Source organism: Diceros bicornis, chromosome 26 (assembly GCF_020826845.1).
Source record: "Diceros bicornis minor isolate mBicDic1 chromosome 26, mDicBic1.mat.cur, whole genome shotgun sequence".
Taxonomy (NCBI): domain Eukaryota; kingdom Metazoa; phylum Chordata; class Mammalia; order Perissodactyla; family Rhinocerotidae; genus Diceros; species Diceros bicornis.
Genome location: NC_080765.1, coordinates 34,844,548 through 34,856,738, shown reverse-complemented (window position 1 = coordinate 34,856,738; position 12,191 = coordinate 34,844,548). Strand labels below are relative to the sequence as shown.

General features: G+C 47.4%; 1 protein-coding gene across 1 annotated transcript in view; it reads left to right on the top strand.

The window, feature by feature from the left end:
- The window catches only part of LOC131422022 (BOS complex subunit NOMO1-like), a 52,832-nt gene that overhangs the window by 26,467 nt on the left and 14,174 nt on the right, over positions 1-12,191 (top strand). Inside the window, 9 exon segments of the mRNA XM_058568878.1 lie at positions 198-334; positions 1,875-1,962; positions 4,751-4,814; positions 5,026-5,121; positions 7,830-8,048; positions 8,149-8,231; positions 9,102-9,261; positions 9,410-9,536; positions 11,021-11,134. Of these exon segments, the coding sequence (XP_058424861.1) occupies positions 198-334; positions 1,875-1,962; positions 4,751-4,814; positions 5,026-5,121; positions 7,830-8,048; positions 8,149-8,231; positions 9,102-9,261; positions 9,410-9,536; positions 11,021-11,134 (1,088 nt within the window).

The window sequence follows — 12,191 nt, the reverse complement described above, 5'->3', positions numbered from 1 at the left end:
GGCCACTGGTTTCAGTTTTTCTTTAGCGGTGACTTGTTCCAAGCATTGCTAGCTGTATTTGTGTGTGTGTGTGTGTGTGTGTGTGTGTACGCACATACGCATTTTTAAAGATTAATTCACTGTAATTTTTTTCTGGTGGTATTCGGGGAGGTGCGTGCTGTGTGCTCATGCGCTCTTTGTGTCGTGTGCTTTTCCAGTAAGCATCACGCACGAAGACTGGTGCTGGAGGAACAAGAGTCTGGAGGTGGAAGTTCTGGAAGACGATGTGTCCGCGGTTGAGTTTAGGCAGACGGGCTATATGCTGCGATGTTCCCTCTCTCATGCCATCACTCTGGTATGTGTGGCTCGTACGGATTCTCTCATTTGGAAGGACGCTTGCCCTTTTGGAAAGCAAGGAGGACTAGCATGCCAAGAATGTCATAACCAGAGTCAAGTCAGATTCCCTTTTCTGCCCCTCGACTCACCTGCCTATTATGGAAGGCATCATCGGGAAGCATGTAAAATCCCTTCGTGGAAAGATGCCTTTATTTGGGAGATTCCTTGTCCGGGCACCACGTGCACTTCTAACGTTGGTGATTTGGGAAAGCCACGGATGTAGTGCAGAGCACGTGGATTTTGTTGCCTTGGGCAAGTTCATTTAATGTTTCCAAGCCTCAGTTTTCTCCTCTAAAATTGGGATCATAATATCTACTTCTCAGGGTCCTAGTGAGGTTTAAGTAAAGCTCGTACATATTTAGAATTTCCTTGGCGTATACCGCTATAATTTATGAACAGATGTGGCTGAGTCAATTTCTCCAGCATATTTATTCCGGTGCAGAGGACAGGGCTGTTAGGGTCTTATTCTCTTGTTGAGGAGTCTCCGTGGCCTGATAGGCAGTGTACCAAATGGATTTCAGGAAAGGGGACACCTCAGTAGACCTGTATAGGTCCATTCATGAATTTCATATAATTTTTTACTTCAAGCAAAGGTAAATGTCATTGTCAGGTCCCAGTGGAGAAACCGAGGCGAATGGCAGTTAAGTGACTGCTTGTGAGAGACACTGGAGAAATTGAGACTGGTGTTTCCAGTGCCAATCGACTTTTAACTACAAAGCCTCAATGAACAGCTTTGTTCCGGGAGGTGGTTTTATTAATATCCAGTTGAGAATAAGTGATTGACATTTAACCCTTCCAGTGGATTTCTGTTTCCCTTAGAATAAGATCCGCATTCCTTAACGATGGCCAGCAAGGCCCTTCCTTACTCCCACCCTACCTCCCTCCACTCTCTGCCTCGCTCCCTGGGCCCGGCACACAGGCCTTCTGCAGTCCCACACCACGCTCGTTCCCTCCTCTGGGCCTTTGCACATGCTCTTCCTTCAGCCTGGAATGCTGCGCCTTCTCCAGAAATGTGCACAGTGGGTTTTTTCTCATCATTTAGGCTGCAGCCTAATGTTGCCTCCTCCGAGAGGCCTGCCCTGCGACCAGCAAGCTGCAGAAGCCTCCGTGATGGCCACTCTGTATCCTGCCTGCCTGTTTATTTCCTCACGGCTCTGTTACGCACTAGTTGAAATCTATTCATTTCTTTGTTGACCACGTTGATTTTCTGTCTTCCCATTTTAGAGTGTAAGCCCCCTGAGCACAGGAGCCGTGTCAGCAGCCAAGGCCCGGCCTTGGGTCTGTCATGTAGCAGGAGCTCAATAAATATTAGTTGATTGAATGGAAAAGAGCACGTTTTTGTTGGAAGTTTCTGAAGGTTTTTAATTTTCCTGTGGCACCCAACTGCTCAAATGATTAATGGGCAAAACAGATGACTGGTTCAGAAACAGAAATATTATTCATCATCTCAGTGTCTCCGTCTCCTCTAGTAAGTCATTGTATTGATTTTGGTTCCTCAGGAATTTTATCAGGATGGAAATGGACCTGAGAATGTGGGAATTTATAACCTCTCCAAAGGAGTCAACCGATTCTGCCTGTCCAAGCCTGGTGAGTCTGGAAGGATTGATGTGCTACGAGTTAGAGAAATGGAAAGGCACCAGAGGATGGTTTGAAAGGCCTTTTTCCTACCTCAATTCTATTTGCATCAAGCTATCAATTTTGGTTGTGGTTAGCGGACTTTTGGGCGTTTGTTTTTCCATTTCTTTCCTCTGGAGGAAGCATTGTTTTTATCCAAAGAATTAGAGCTGGAGACTGGAAAATGTTCCTGGTCTCCTGGCTTTGAGTTGGGTAGAGACCGCTGGGCCCTTTTACCCTGAAAAATATTACACCATTGGCCAGTGATTTCTCCTTAAGAGTGCTCTTTTTAAAATAAAAATTGGATCATCTCCCACCTTCCTTAAAATACTTCGGTGGCTTCTTTCTCCTTTAACAACTTTATTGAGATGCAGTTTGCAGACCATAAAATTCACCCATTTAAAATGTACAACATGACAATTTTTAGTAAATTTACCAAGTTGTACAACCATCGCTGTAATCCAGTTTAGAACGTTTTCGTCATCCCAGTAGTAACCTTCATGCGTGTTTAGGGTTAATCTCCATTCCAGGTCCAGCTCATCTATTTTCTGTCTCTATGGATTTGCCTCTTTTGGAGGTTTCGTATAAATGAAGTCATACTGTGCTGGTATTTTGTCTAGCTCCTTTCATTTAACATAATGCTTTTGAAGTTGATAAGGTTTCAGAGTTCATGTCATAGCAGGTGTTAGTAGTTTGTTCCTTTTTATTGCTGATAGTGTTCCATTGCATGGATAGATCCCATTTTGTGTCTCCATTCACCAGTTGGCGGATATTTGAGTTGGTGGATATTTCCGGTTTTTGGCTGTTATGAATAATGTCGCTATGAACATTTGCGTACAAGTCTTTGTGTCGACATCTGTTTTCGTTTTTCTTGCGTAGATACGTAGGAATGGAATTGCTGGATAATATGGTAAATTTATGTTTAGTTTTTTAAGAAACTGCCAAATTGTTTTCCGAAGAGGCTGTGTGTACCATTTGATATTCCCACCAGCAGTGCGCAGGGTCCCTGTTTTTCCGCATCTTCGCCAACATTTGGTACTGTCTGTGTTTTGGTTTTAGCCATCCTGGGGGGTGTGAAGTAGTAGCTTGTGAGGGTTTTATTTTGCATTTTCCTGATGAGTAATTCAGTGACGTGGTTCTCAAGATAAAGTACAAAATCCTTAGCCTGACCTTGAGCTCCTGTATAATCCAGCCCCGTCTGCCACTCTCTCCACTCCGGCTGCTCTGTCCTCCTGTGTTTCAGTTATGATGTCTTGGGCTGCAAGTAACAGGATCTGTACATGGGCATCATCAACAAGGAGGGGTTAATTTGGCTCAGTGATGAGGTCTGGCAGCATGTGGCTAACAGTGTGGGCTCAGCCCCTGCTAGATGATGGGGTTGGAGTCTTTGTGATTCTTTTAGCCCTTACCTTGTATTTTTCACCTGTGTTTTCAAGATGGCTACTGTTGCCTCAGAAAACCGTTATGTTTAAAGCAGGAAGACGTTTTCCATGCCCACCTTCCTCCAGTAAACTTCCTTATGTCTTATTGGACAGACGTGTCACGTGGTCACTTCTAGCTGCAAGGGAGGCTGGGACAGTTGGCTCTGTTACCAAGGTTGGGCACCCGGGCACCCTGAACATAACCCAGGTCTGGTGTCAAGGAAGGAGGGATGGGCAGCTGGTGGGGCAGCGAGCAAGTCCACGGCTCAGATGCTGTTCTCTGCTTGAGCGTTGCCTCTGCCCCTCACAGCCACTCCCCCGAGCCGTGCCTTCCTACCTGTCACTTCTTGGTTCACGTGCTACTTCCCCAGGGGAGGAGGGCCTCCAGTGTCGTGTAGATCTCCCTGTTACGCTCTGCTCAGCGCACGCAGTTCTTACCCTGACTGCACTCGTCATAGCTGGTCTGCTGTGGCTGTCAAACGCTTCTCTCTCTCTCTGTAGACAGGAAGCCCCATGAGGCAGGGACCGTATCCATTTGGTTTACTGTGTCCCAGTACCTAGCACGGCACCTGGCCTGAAGTAGGTGCTGGTGCTCTGTCACTCTCCATCAAATGAAAGAACAAACAAAATGAATGGAGACACCTAATCGTTTTTTTCTAATAGTATCCACACTGGGGCTTGCTCAGTGTGATGAGAACAGCAGAGGCAATTTGAACTGATTTCAGGTTTTTGTAGGAAGTATGGCTGAAATATTGGTTAACGATCACTTGGGGGAATATGTTGTTAGACTTCGCTCCTTCCTGAAATTGACCATATTTTTCTGGCAAATGACGGCACATGCCCCTAATCTGAGTGTGACCTTATGTAGGCTCATGGCGGAAAAGTGTCTTCTGTGATTGTTTCGTAATTTTCTGGGCCTTCCCATACCCCGTCCCTTCTTAGGAATATTTATAGGAAGGAGCTCAGGCTGTGGTTATCTTTTGGTTCTTTAACAGAATCTAAGTAGAAAATTCTCAGTCTGATTTGCAGTAGAAATGTCCTTCCTGTTCCTTCTTGCACACGTGTCTGTTAGCTTGATCTGTGCAGATTAAACTACCATGAGTTGTTAAATTATGGAAGTGAAAATCCTGAACTTGTGAGTGGGCCGTTAAGTGGCTTGGGTCATTGGTAAGAAGGCCCCCGTAGGCAGTGGAAAAGGCATTTCCGACCCCATGATTGCATGTCTGCAATATGTTGTGAGTCTTCAAGTGAGAGGCGCTGCCTTTGGATTTCAAATGTTGGAATTGCTAAGCGTGATAGATGCCCTTCTCTGAAAATTACTTCTGATTTCCTGGCCGCAGGTGTGTACAAGGTGACCCCTCGCTCCTGCCACCGGTTTGAACAAGCCTTCTACACCTACGACACGTAAGCCCCCTGAACAGTCCCCTGTGGCGTCTGTGCGCCTTCTGTGCAGGAGAGTGAGTGTATTTCAGGAGTTGTTTTGTCCCAAACTAAGAGCAATTTCATGTAGTATATTTCAGGGTCAGGAAGGTCGCCCGTAAGGGTGTTGTTTGTGATCCTTTGAGAAGGACTAGGTGATATTGCCGGTGTTTTCTTTCCCTTCCTTGATTTGCAGGTCTTCACCCAGTATCTTGACGTTGACAGCCATTCGCCACCACGTCCTGGGAACTATCACCACTGACAAGATGATGGATGTCACCGTGACCATCAAGTAAGACTGGTGTCCGTGGTGGGCTGAGAGTGGGAGGGTGTGGACGAGGCCCGGGGACTTCCCTAATGGACACTCTGAAAGTTATTTTTGATTTCTGTCTCTAGGTGTGTGTACAAATGGTCTTCCCTCTTATGCTTACATGACATAGCCATAAATTCACTACGGCCTTGATCCTTTCCTTTTAGGGTGCAGGAATTAACTGTGGGTGAGGAAGGGCCTTCTGACAGCTCGTTTCTGTGTCTTAAATTTCTGTTTGAACTCTTTACGCTTCCTGTTTTTGCTAAGGGAAAAAAAAATCTCTAGTTTGTTCATTGTATTTCAAGTGTTTTAGCAAATTCAAAAAAGTTACCTATTTTTCTTTAGACCTTTTCTCGAAGGCTTGGGAAGTAGAGATGGCACCTGATATAAGAATGGTCACGGAAGAGATGCTATATGAAAGGCAGTCCCTCCCTGAGGGTCGAGTTCCTGTGAATGTCGCCTGAGAGGAATTTTCGCGGGGTGATGAGGTGCATCTGACACCCTAACTTTCTCGAGAAATAAGAGAGTTTTGGCAACATGACCGTCTTGGTTAAATAGAATGGAAGTCTGAGAACTTTATCCCTCCTTACCTTAGCTGAAGTTGCTTTTCCAGCTGTCTGTCTTTCTCTCCACTACCTTTCATCCATCCATCCATGCAGGAAATATTTATCGAGAATCTTCAATGTTTAGGCCACGGCCCCTCGTGGAACTTACAGTCTCATGGGGGAGGCAGACAGTAGTCCAAGAGTCACACACAGCTGTAAAATTATGCCTGTGGTCAGTGCTTTGAATTTGACCTTGTGGGGTTGGGGGCATGCAGGAGAGGTAGGCTGATGGGGGCCAGCCCATGTTAAGGCTCTTAGCTTTGTCCCATGGACACTATGACATATTTTGAGTAGAAGGATGACTTTCTTTGTTTCCAAAAGGTCCCTGTGCTGCTGAGTGGAGAACAGAGAGAAGGAGCCCAAGAGTGGAAGTCGATTGAGGCAGGGTCAGAGGCTCTTGCAGGAGTGAGAGATGAAGGGGCTTCAGCCAGACTGATGGCAGTGGGGTTGGAGAGAAGTGGACAGATTGGAGAGTTGTGGAGGAGACTGGGTTGATGGGACTTGGCAATAGACTGACCACGTGTGGTCAGGGAGGGAGAACTGTCAGGGACAGCCTCGGTTTCTGCCTGAAGAGACTGGATTGATGGGGGTGCCCCGTTGCCTAGGGGAGCCAGGTTTCTAGGGGAGGGATTTGTTGAGTGTCTCTCATTGGCCCAGTACTGTGCTCAGTGCCGGAGCAGTCTTTTGCTATTATCCTGCTTAGAAAGTATGAATTACTGAATTACTCGTATGACTAGAAATTCTGATTCTTAGCAGTAGTGACTCCATATTACCTTATTTTCAGCCTTTATTAAATTCACTTTTGTGACCTCAGAAAGGTTTTTGTTTTGTTTGCTTGTGCTAGGGATTGTATGAAATGCATCTTCCAGCTGGGCGTGGCCACATGGATCCCTAATGGAGTCTCATACTCACCAGATCCAAAACCAGACTCCTAGTTACCGCCCTCCACAAACCTGCTCTGCAGTCTCCCTGTTCCAGAAGTGGTGGCTCCATCTTTCTAGTTCGTCGTTGACTCTTCTTTGTCTTGCATCCTATACCCAACCAATCCATCTACAAATCCTTGGCTTTACAATTGAAATATGGCCATCATCTAGTCCCTTCTTAACTCTTTGGCCCCCTACTTGGGTCTGACTCACCGTTGTCTCTTGCCTGGATCATTGCTGCGGCTTCCTGTCTGGCCTCCCTCTTTGGGCTGTTGCCTCCTGGCAGTGTATTCTCCATGCAGAAGCCAGTGACCTTGTATAGTAGGGATCAGATCGTTCCTCTCCTTAAAACTCCGGTGGCTTTCCATCCCTCTCAGCATGAAATCCAGGGTCCGCACCAAGATCTGCAAAGCCCTGGTCCGGCACCTGCTCCCCCCGCGACCCCTCTGGCTGCTCTGACTCTTCCTGGGTCCCTCTGCCCAGGCTGCCTCGGTCTCCTTGCTGTCTGTCCCTTGAGCATGCTGAGGCCGCTCCCTCCACAGCCCCCAGGACTTTGTACGTGCCATCCTCTTGCCTGAGACACTCCTCATCCAGAGAGCCGCACCGCTCGCTCTCGCCCTTCCTTCAGGTCTCTGCTCAGGGTCACCTCATCAGAAAGGTCTTGGCTGACCCCCTAATACAAAATGGTGCCCCCGGCCCTCTGTCCTTCCACCCTGCTTTATTTTTGTTCATTGTACTCATCATCTGACATCATTTTTCTAGAAAGTGGATTCCGCAGGGTTAGGGCATGTTGTCTGTCCTGTTGTGCCTGGCTCTCTAGCAGAGCGTGCTCTCAATAAAGATCTAATGAAGGGCAAGGTGGTGACGTGAGAGAGAACCCCATGTCCTTGGGAAATCGGATGAGTTTTCAAGTCAACATAAAGCCAGTGGTGTTGCATCCCAGCCCAGGTCTACCAGATAGTACTACCCTCACGGAGAAGTTCAGTTTTTATTTTTTAAAACTGTTAGTTGATTCAAAACAGCGGAAGACTTGGCCCCTGTGGTGGCGTTATAAGGTGTCTGGTTGTTTACTTATGGATCACTACCTGCAGAAGAGTCGGCTTCCCACCGACTACAGGGATAAGTGACCGCATCCTCTGGGCTGCTCCTTCCTTTCCTCCAGGTCTTCCATTGACAGCGAGCCCGCCTTGGTCCTCGGCCCTCTGAAGTCTGTGCAGGAGCTGCGGAGGGAGCAGCAGCTGGCCGAGATTGAGAGCCGCAGGCAAGAGAGAGAGAAGAACGGCCAAGAGGAAGGCGGAGAAGAGAGGACCAAACCGCCCGGACAGGAGATGGTGGACGAGTTACAAGGCCCCTTCTCCTACGACTTCTCTTACTGGGCGCGGTAAGCTCCCCTGGGCCTTTCTCTGCAGTGTCCTCTGTTCTGATAGTCTTCCTAATGGAGGGACAGAACCGGCCAGACTCAGGTATTCTTATTGTTTTAGGTCTGGAGAGAAAATCACTGTCACACCCTCGTCCAAGGAGCTGCTCTTTTATCCTCCTTCCATGGAAGCCACTGTCAGCGGAGGTACATGTCACTCACTGAGCCAATGGCACACCTTTGCAGCTGCTCCCTGAGCTGCATTTAAACATCTGTTCTGTGTGGTTGTTATAGTGAAACCGTCTGTGTAAGCACCTTCAATCCCCTTTGGCACACAGATGTGACTATTTGATGAATGAATGATGAATGAATGAATGAAAGGTCTAAATCAATGAAAGTAACTTTCGCTATTAGGATTGGGATGATCGCTTTGGAAAAGGACTTGGTTTTCCTTGACATTACCAGGTTGACACCAAAAGGCAGGTGAAAAGCGAAGCCAGCAATTGCCTTAATGTCTGAAATGTCTTCATATGTCTGAACTGTCCGTGTCGTTTGTAATTTTTGGTAGGGGTGATGGGAGGGTGTTTTTGGGACTGGGTAATTAGAAGTGATTCCTGGTGGAATATTTGCCTTTAGGGTACCCGTCGTTTTTTCCTGGCGTTGTGGGTGGTTCGTGTTTGGAAGGAGTGTGTTGAAGAGTGTGGCTTTCCAGTGGGCGGTGTGTTGGGGACGGTCTTCCGTGTTGGGTCCTCCGAGTCGAGGAGTACAGCCTCTTATCTGTGGTCAAGGCTGCTCTCCTCTGTGGCCTTGTGAGGACCGAGGAGAGGAGTAGTGAAAACCCAGCCCTTGTGAGGAGGACCTGCTGACGTTCTTGGCCGTTGATCAAGGCCTGCCAGGGGTGGAGCGAGGCTTGGGCCACTTCTACTTATCGAGGTTTCTGGTACATTCAACAACCTCATTTGGAGGCTAGCTTCAAATATCTCAGTTGTAGGCCCTTTAATGGGAAGCCCCCGATCAGAAGGCCCACCTCTCTCTGCAGCTAAGTCCTATTCTCCTGTTTATTTCGTCCCTGTTTAGAAAGCTGCCCAGGGAAGCTGATCGAGATCCATGGGAAAGCAGGCTTATTTCTAGAAGGCCAGATCCACCCAGAGCTGGAAGGAGTTGAGATTGTCATCAGTGAAAAGGGGGCAAGTTCACCCCTGATCACGGTCTTTACTGATGACAAAGGAGCCTACAGGTAGGCCCATGATTAAGAAGTGTTTGCTTGGGACCAACGAGGGGGCCCAGTAAAGAAATTGGGGAGCCCGGATTTCCTTGGGGGTAGGGGATGCCTCCTCCAGGATCAGAAGCAAAGCCGTCTCTAGCATTTGCTTTCTTTTGTTCAGTGTTGGGCCTCTGCACAGTGACCTGGAATACACCGTGTCCTCGCAGAAGGAGGGCTATGTCTTGACTGCGGTGGAAGGAACCATAGGAGACTTTAAGGCTTATGCCTTGGCAGGCGTGAGCTTTGAGGTAACACTGTATGTTTTTAAAAAGCAGGTTTATTGAGATATGATTGACGTACAATAAACTGCACATAAAGTGTATAATTTGATAGGAACACACCCATGAAAACACCACCACAATCAAAATAGTGACACATCCGTCACCCCCCAAGTTTCCTCACACCCCTTGGTGATCCCTTCCTTTCACCCCTGCCCCCGCATCTGATCTGCTTTCTCTGAGTATAGAGTAGTTTGCATTTTCTAGAGTTTTATATAAATGGAATCATGCAGGATTACTCTTTTTCTGTCTGGCTTCTTTCACTCAGCGTAATTTGGAGATCTGTTAACTTCAGCTTGTTTGCATACCTTTTGGAAAGTGTTTTAAGCTTTCTCCTTAACTCCGTTCTGTGTTGAAGGACGCAGAATGTTGCTGTGTTCCTCTTCCCTCAGTCCTTTTTGGGAAGACGTATGCTGTGTGATGGACAGAGGGAGTCTGGAGATCCTTGAGGGTGAATGTTTTCAGCCTAGAGGCCAACGGAAAACCAGATGACATCACATAAAAAATTAAAAGTCTATATTGCAGAATACATTTTAAGCCAAGAAAGATATTCAAACTGGGAAGAAATATTCGTACCATAATTAATATCCCCAGTTATAAGGAACTCCTGAAATTGATAAGAAAAAGACAACCCAATAGAGAAAAGATGAAGAAAGGATAGGAAAAGGCAATTCACAAAAGTAACACAAGTGACTCATAAGCACAGAAGAAATGCCTCACCTCAGTAGTGACTGCGGAAATGCAGAGGAAGTTACTATCAAAACACTGGGTTTTGGGTTACATTTGCAATAATTAAGACCATATCCATTTTTTGGAGAGTGTGTTTTCCCATACATAGATTTATGGAATTGTCAGTGGTTACAGCCACTTCGGAGTGTAATTTGGTGGTGTCTCTCTGAATTGAAAGTGCACATATCCAACAATTCTACTCCTAGGAGTAGATTGTTCAGAAAAAGAGAAAAACATATGCACACAAAATACATGTTCAGGGACATTTAGATGGTCTGTCCTTCTCCATCACAAAAATAGGTGGCCGGCCTGCGTGCCAGCGGTCGCCAGCTTCTGCTGTAGAGTGATAGGTGTCTTTTAAGAAGCAGTGGGTCGAGCTCTGTGGGCTGAGACAAGAGGAAAGCCAGGACAAGTGGTTGAGGGAAGAAGGCGAGGTGCAGGACCGTGGAGCAGCTGCCCTTCTGGTTTCACATCCTGCACCCGCACCCCAGTAAACTCGCCAGTCTGTCAACAGTAGCCGTGACGTTTAGAAGCCTTGTGGGCGTAGAAACAGGTCTGGAAGACCACACCAAACTATTAACATTAGTTCCTCCTGGGGATGAAGCGTAGACCTTTGTTCCCCAAGGAACAACAGTCACCCGTGTGAATGACCCCTTGACTTGTGCAGTATTATCTTCCCGGTTAACGTGTGTTAACCTGGCTCTGGTGTCCTCTCTCACCCCCAGATAAAAGCTGAAGATGAGCAGCCCCTCCCTGGCGTCCTCTTATCCCTCAGCGGTGGCGTGTTCCGTTCCAACCTCTTGACTCAGGACAATGGCATCCTGACCTTCTCGAACCTGGTAAGGTGTCCTGTCACTTACCCCTACCTGCCTGTCTCCCCACGAGAGAGCAGGGACAGCGTGCGTGACTTGTGTGTTGCTTGACAACGTGAGAACAGAACACAGCGTGGAGGGTTTTGAGTTTCTTGGGGACCAAGTGTAATTAGAGTGTTGCTCTTACTAGAGCTTAATGCTGCTGATTCATGCTCCCTTCCGCACGCACTTCTTGTTTCTGGTCTCCCTCCTGTCATAAGATGATGTAATTAATTACCCCGGCCGCAGCGGCTCCCGTCTTAGCTGTCCCTTTGACCACAGGATCACGTTGTTTATATTGTTGAGTCTTGTTCGGCGGTTAGCTTGTGTTTCTTCTGCAAAGCAGGCTCCACGTGGTGGGAGGGTAGCACCAATTATTCATTCGAGATGTCCTCTGAGCCCCTGCCTTATGGGGATTCAGGAAGTGCACGTTAATTGGCCATCTTTTCAGTCCTGGGAGTAGAGTGACTGTTAGAGGGATGTTGCAAACAGGCAGTGAGATATAACTGAAAGATCACATGCTGTGCAGTGAGGCACCTCCAGGTTCGAATCTTCCGCCTGCTCCTGACTTGCTGTGTCATCTCCGGCAAGTTACTTCACCTCTCTGAGCCTCTGTTTCTTCATTTGTAAAATTCAAATATGATTTTTACCTCACAGAGTTATTGTAGGCACGTGATAATGAGGCTGCTATTAGAATGGTAATTGCTGTTACTGTAACTATTTATTGTAGAGTTAGCGTTACCATCTCTGTCTGTCTAAGAGGCTCTTGCTGCACAATTCTAGTCTGTCAGGGCTTTGTAACCTGCCTTGTTTTTTTTTTGTGAGGAAGATTGGCCCTGAGCTAACGTCTGTGCCCATCTTCCTCTATTTTATGTGTGGGACGCCGCCACAGCACGGCTTGATGAATGGTGCGTGTGTCCGTGCCCGGGATCTGAACCCGCGAGCCTTGGGTCGCTGAAGCAGAGTGTGTGAACTTAACCGCTATGCTGCCAGGCTGGCCCCTGTCACCCCCTTTTAAGCCATGCCTAGATGTGACAGCAGAGGC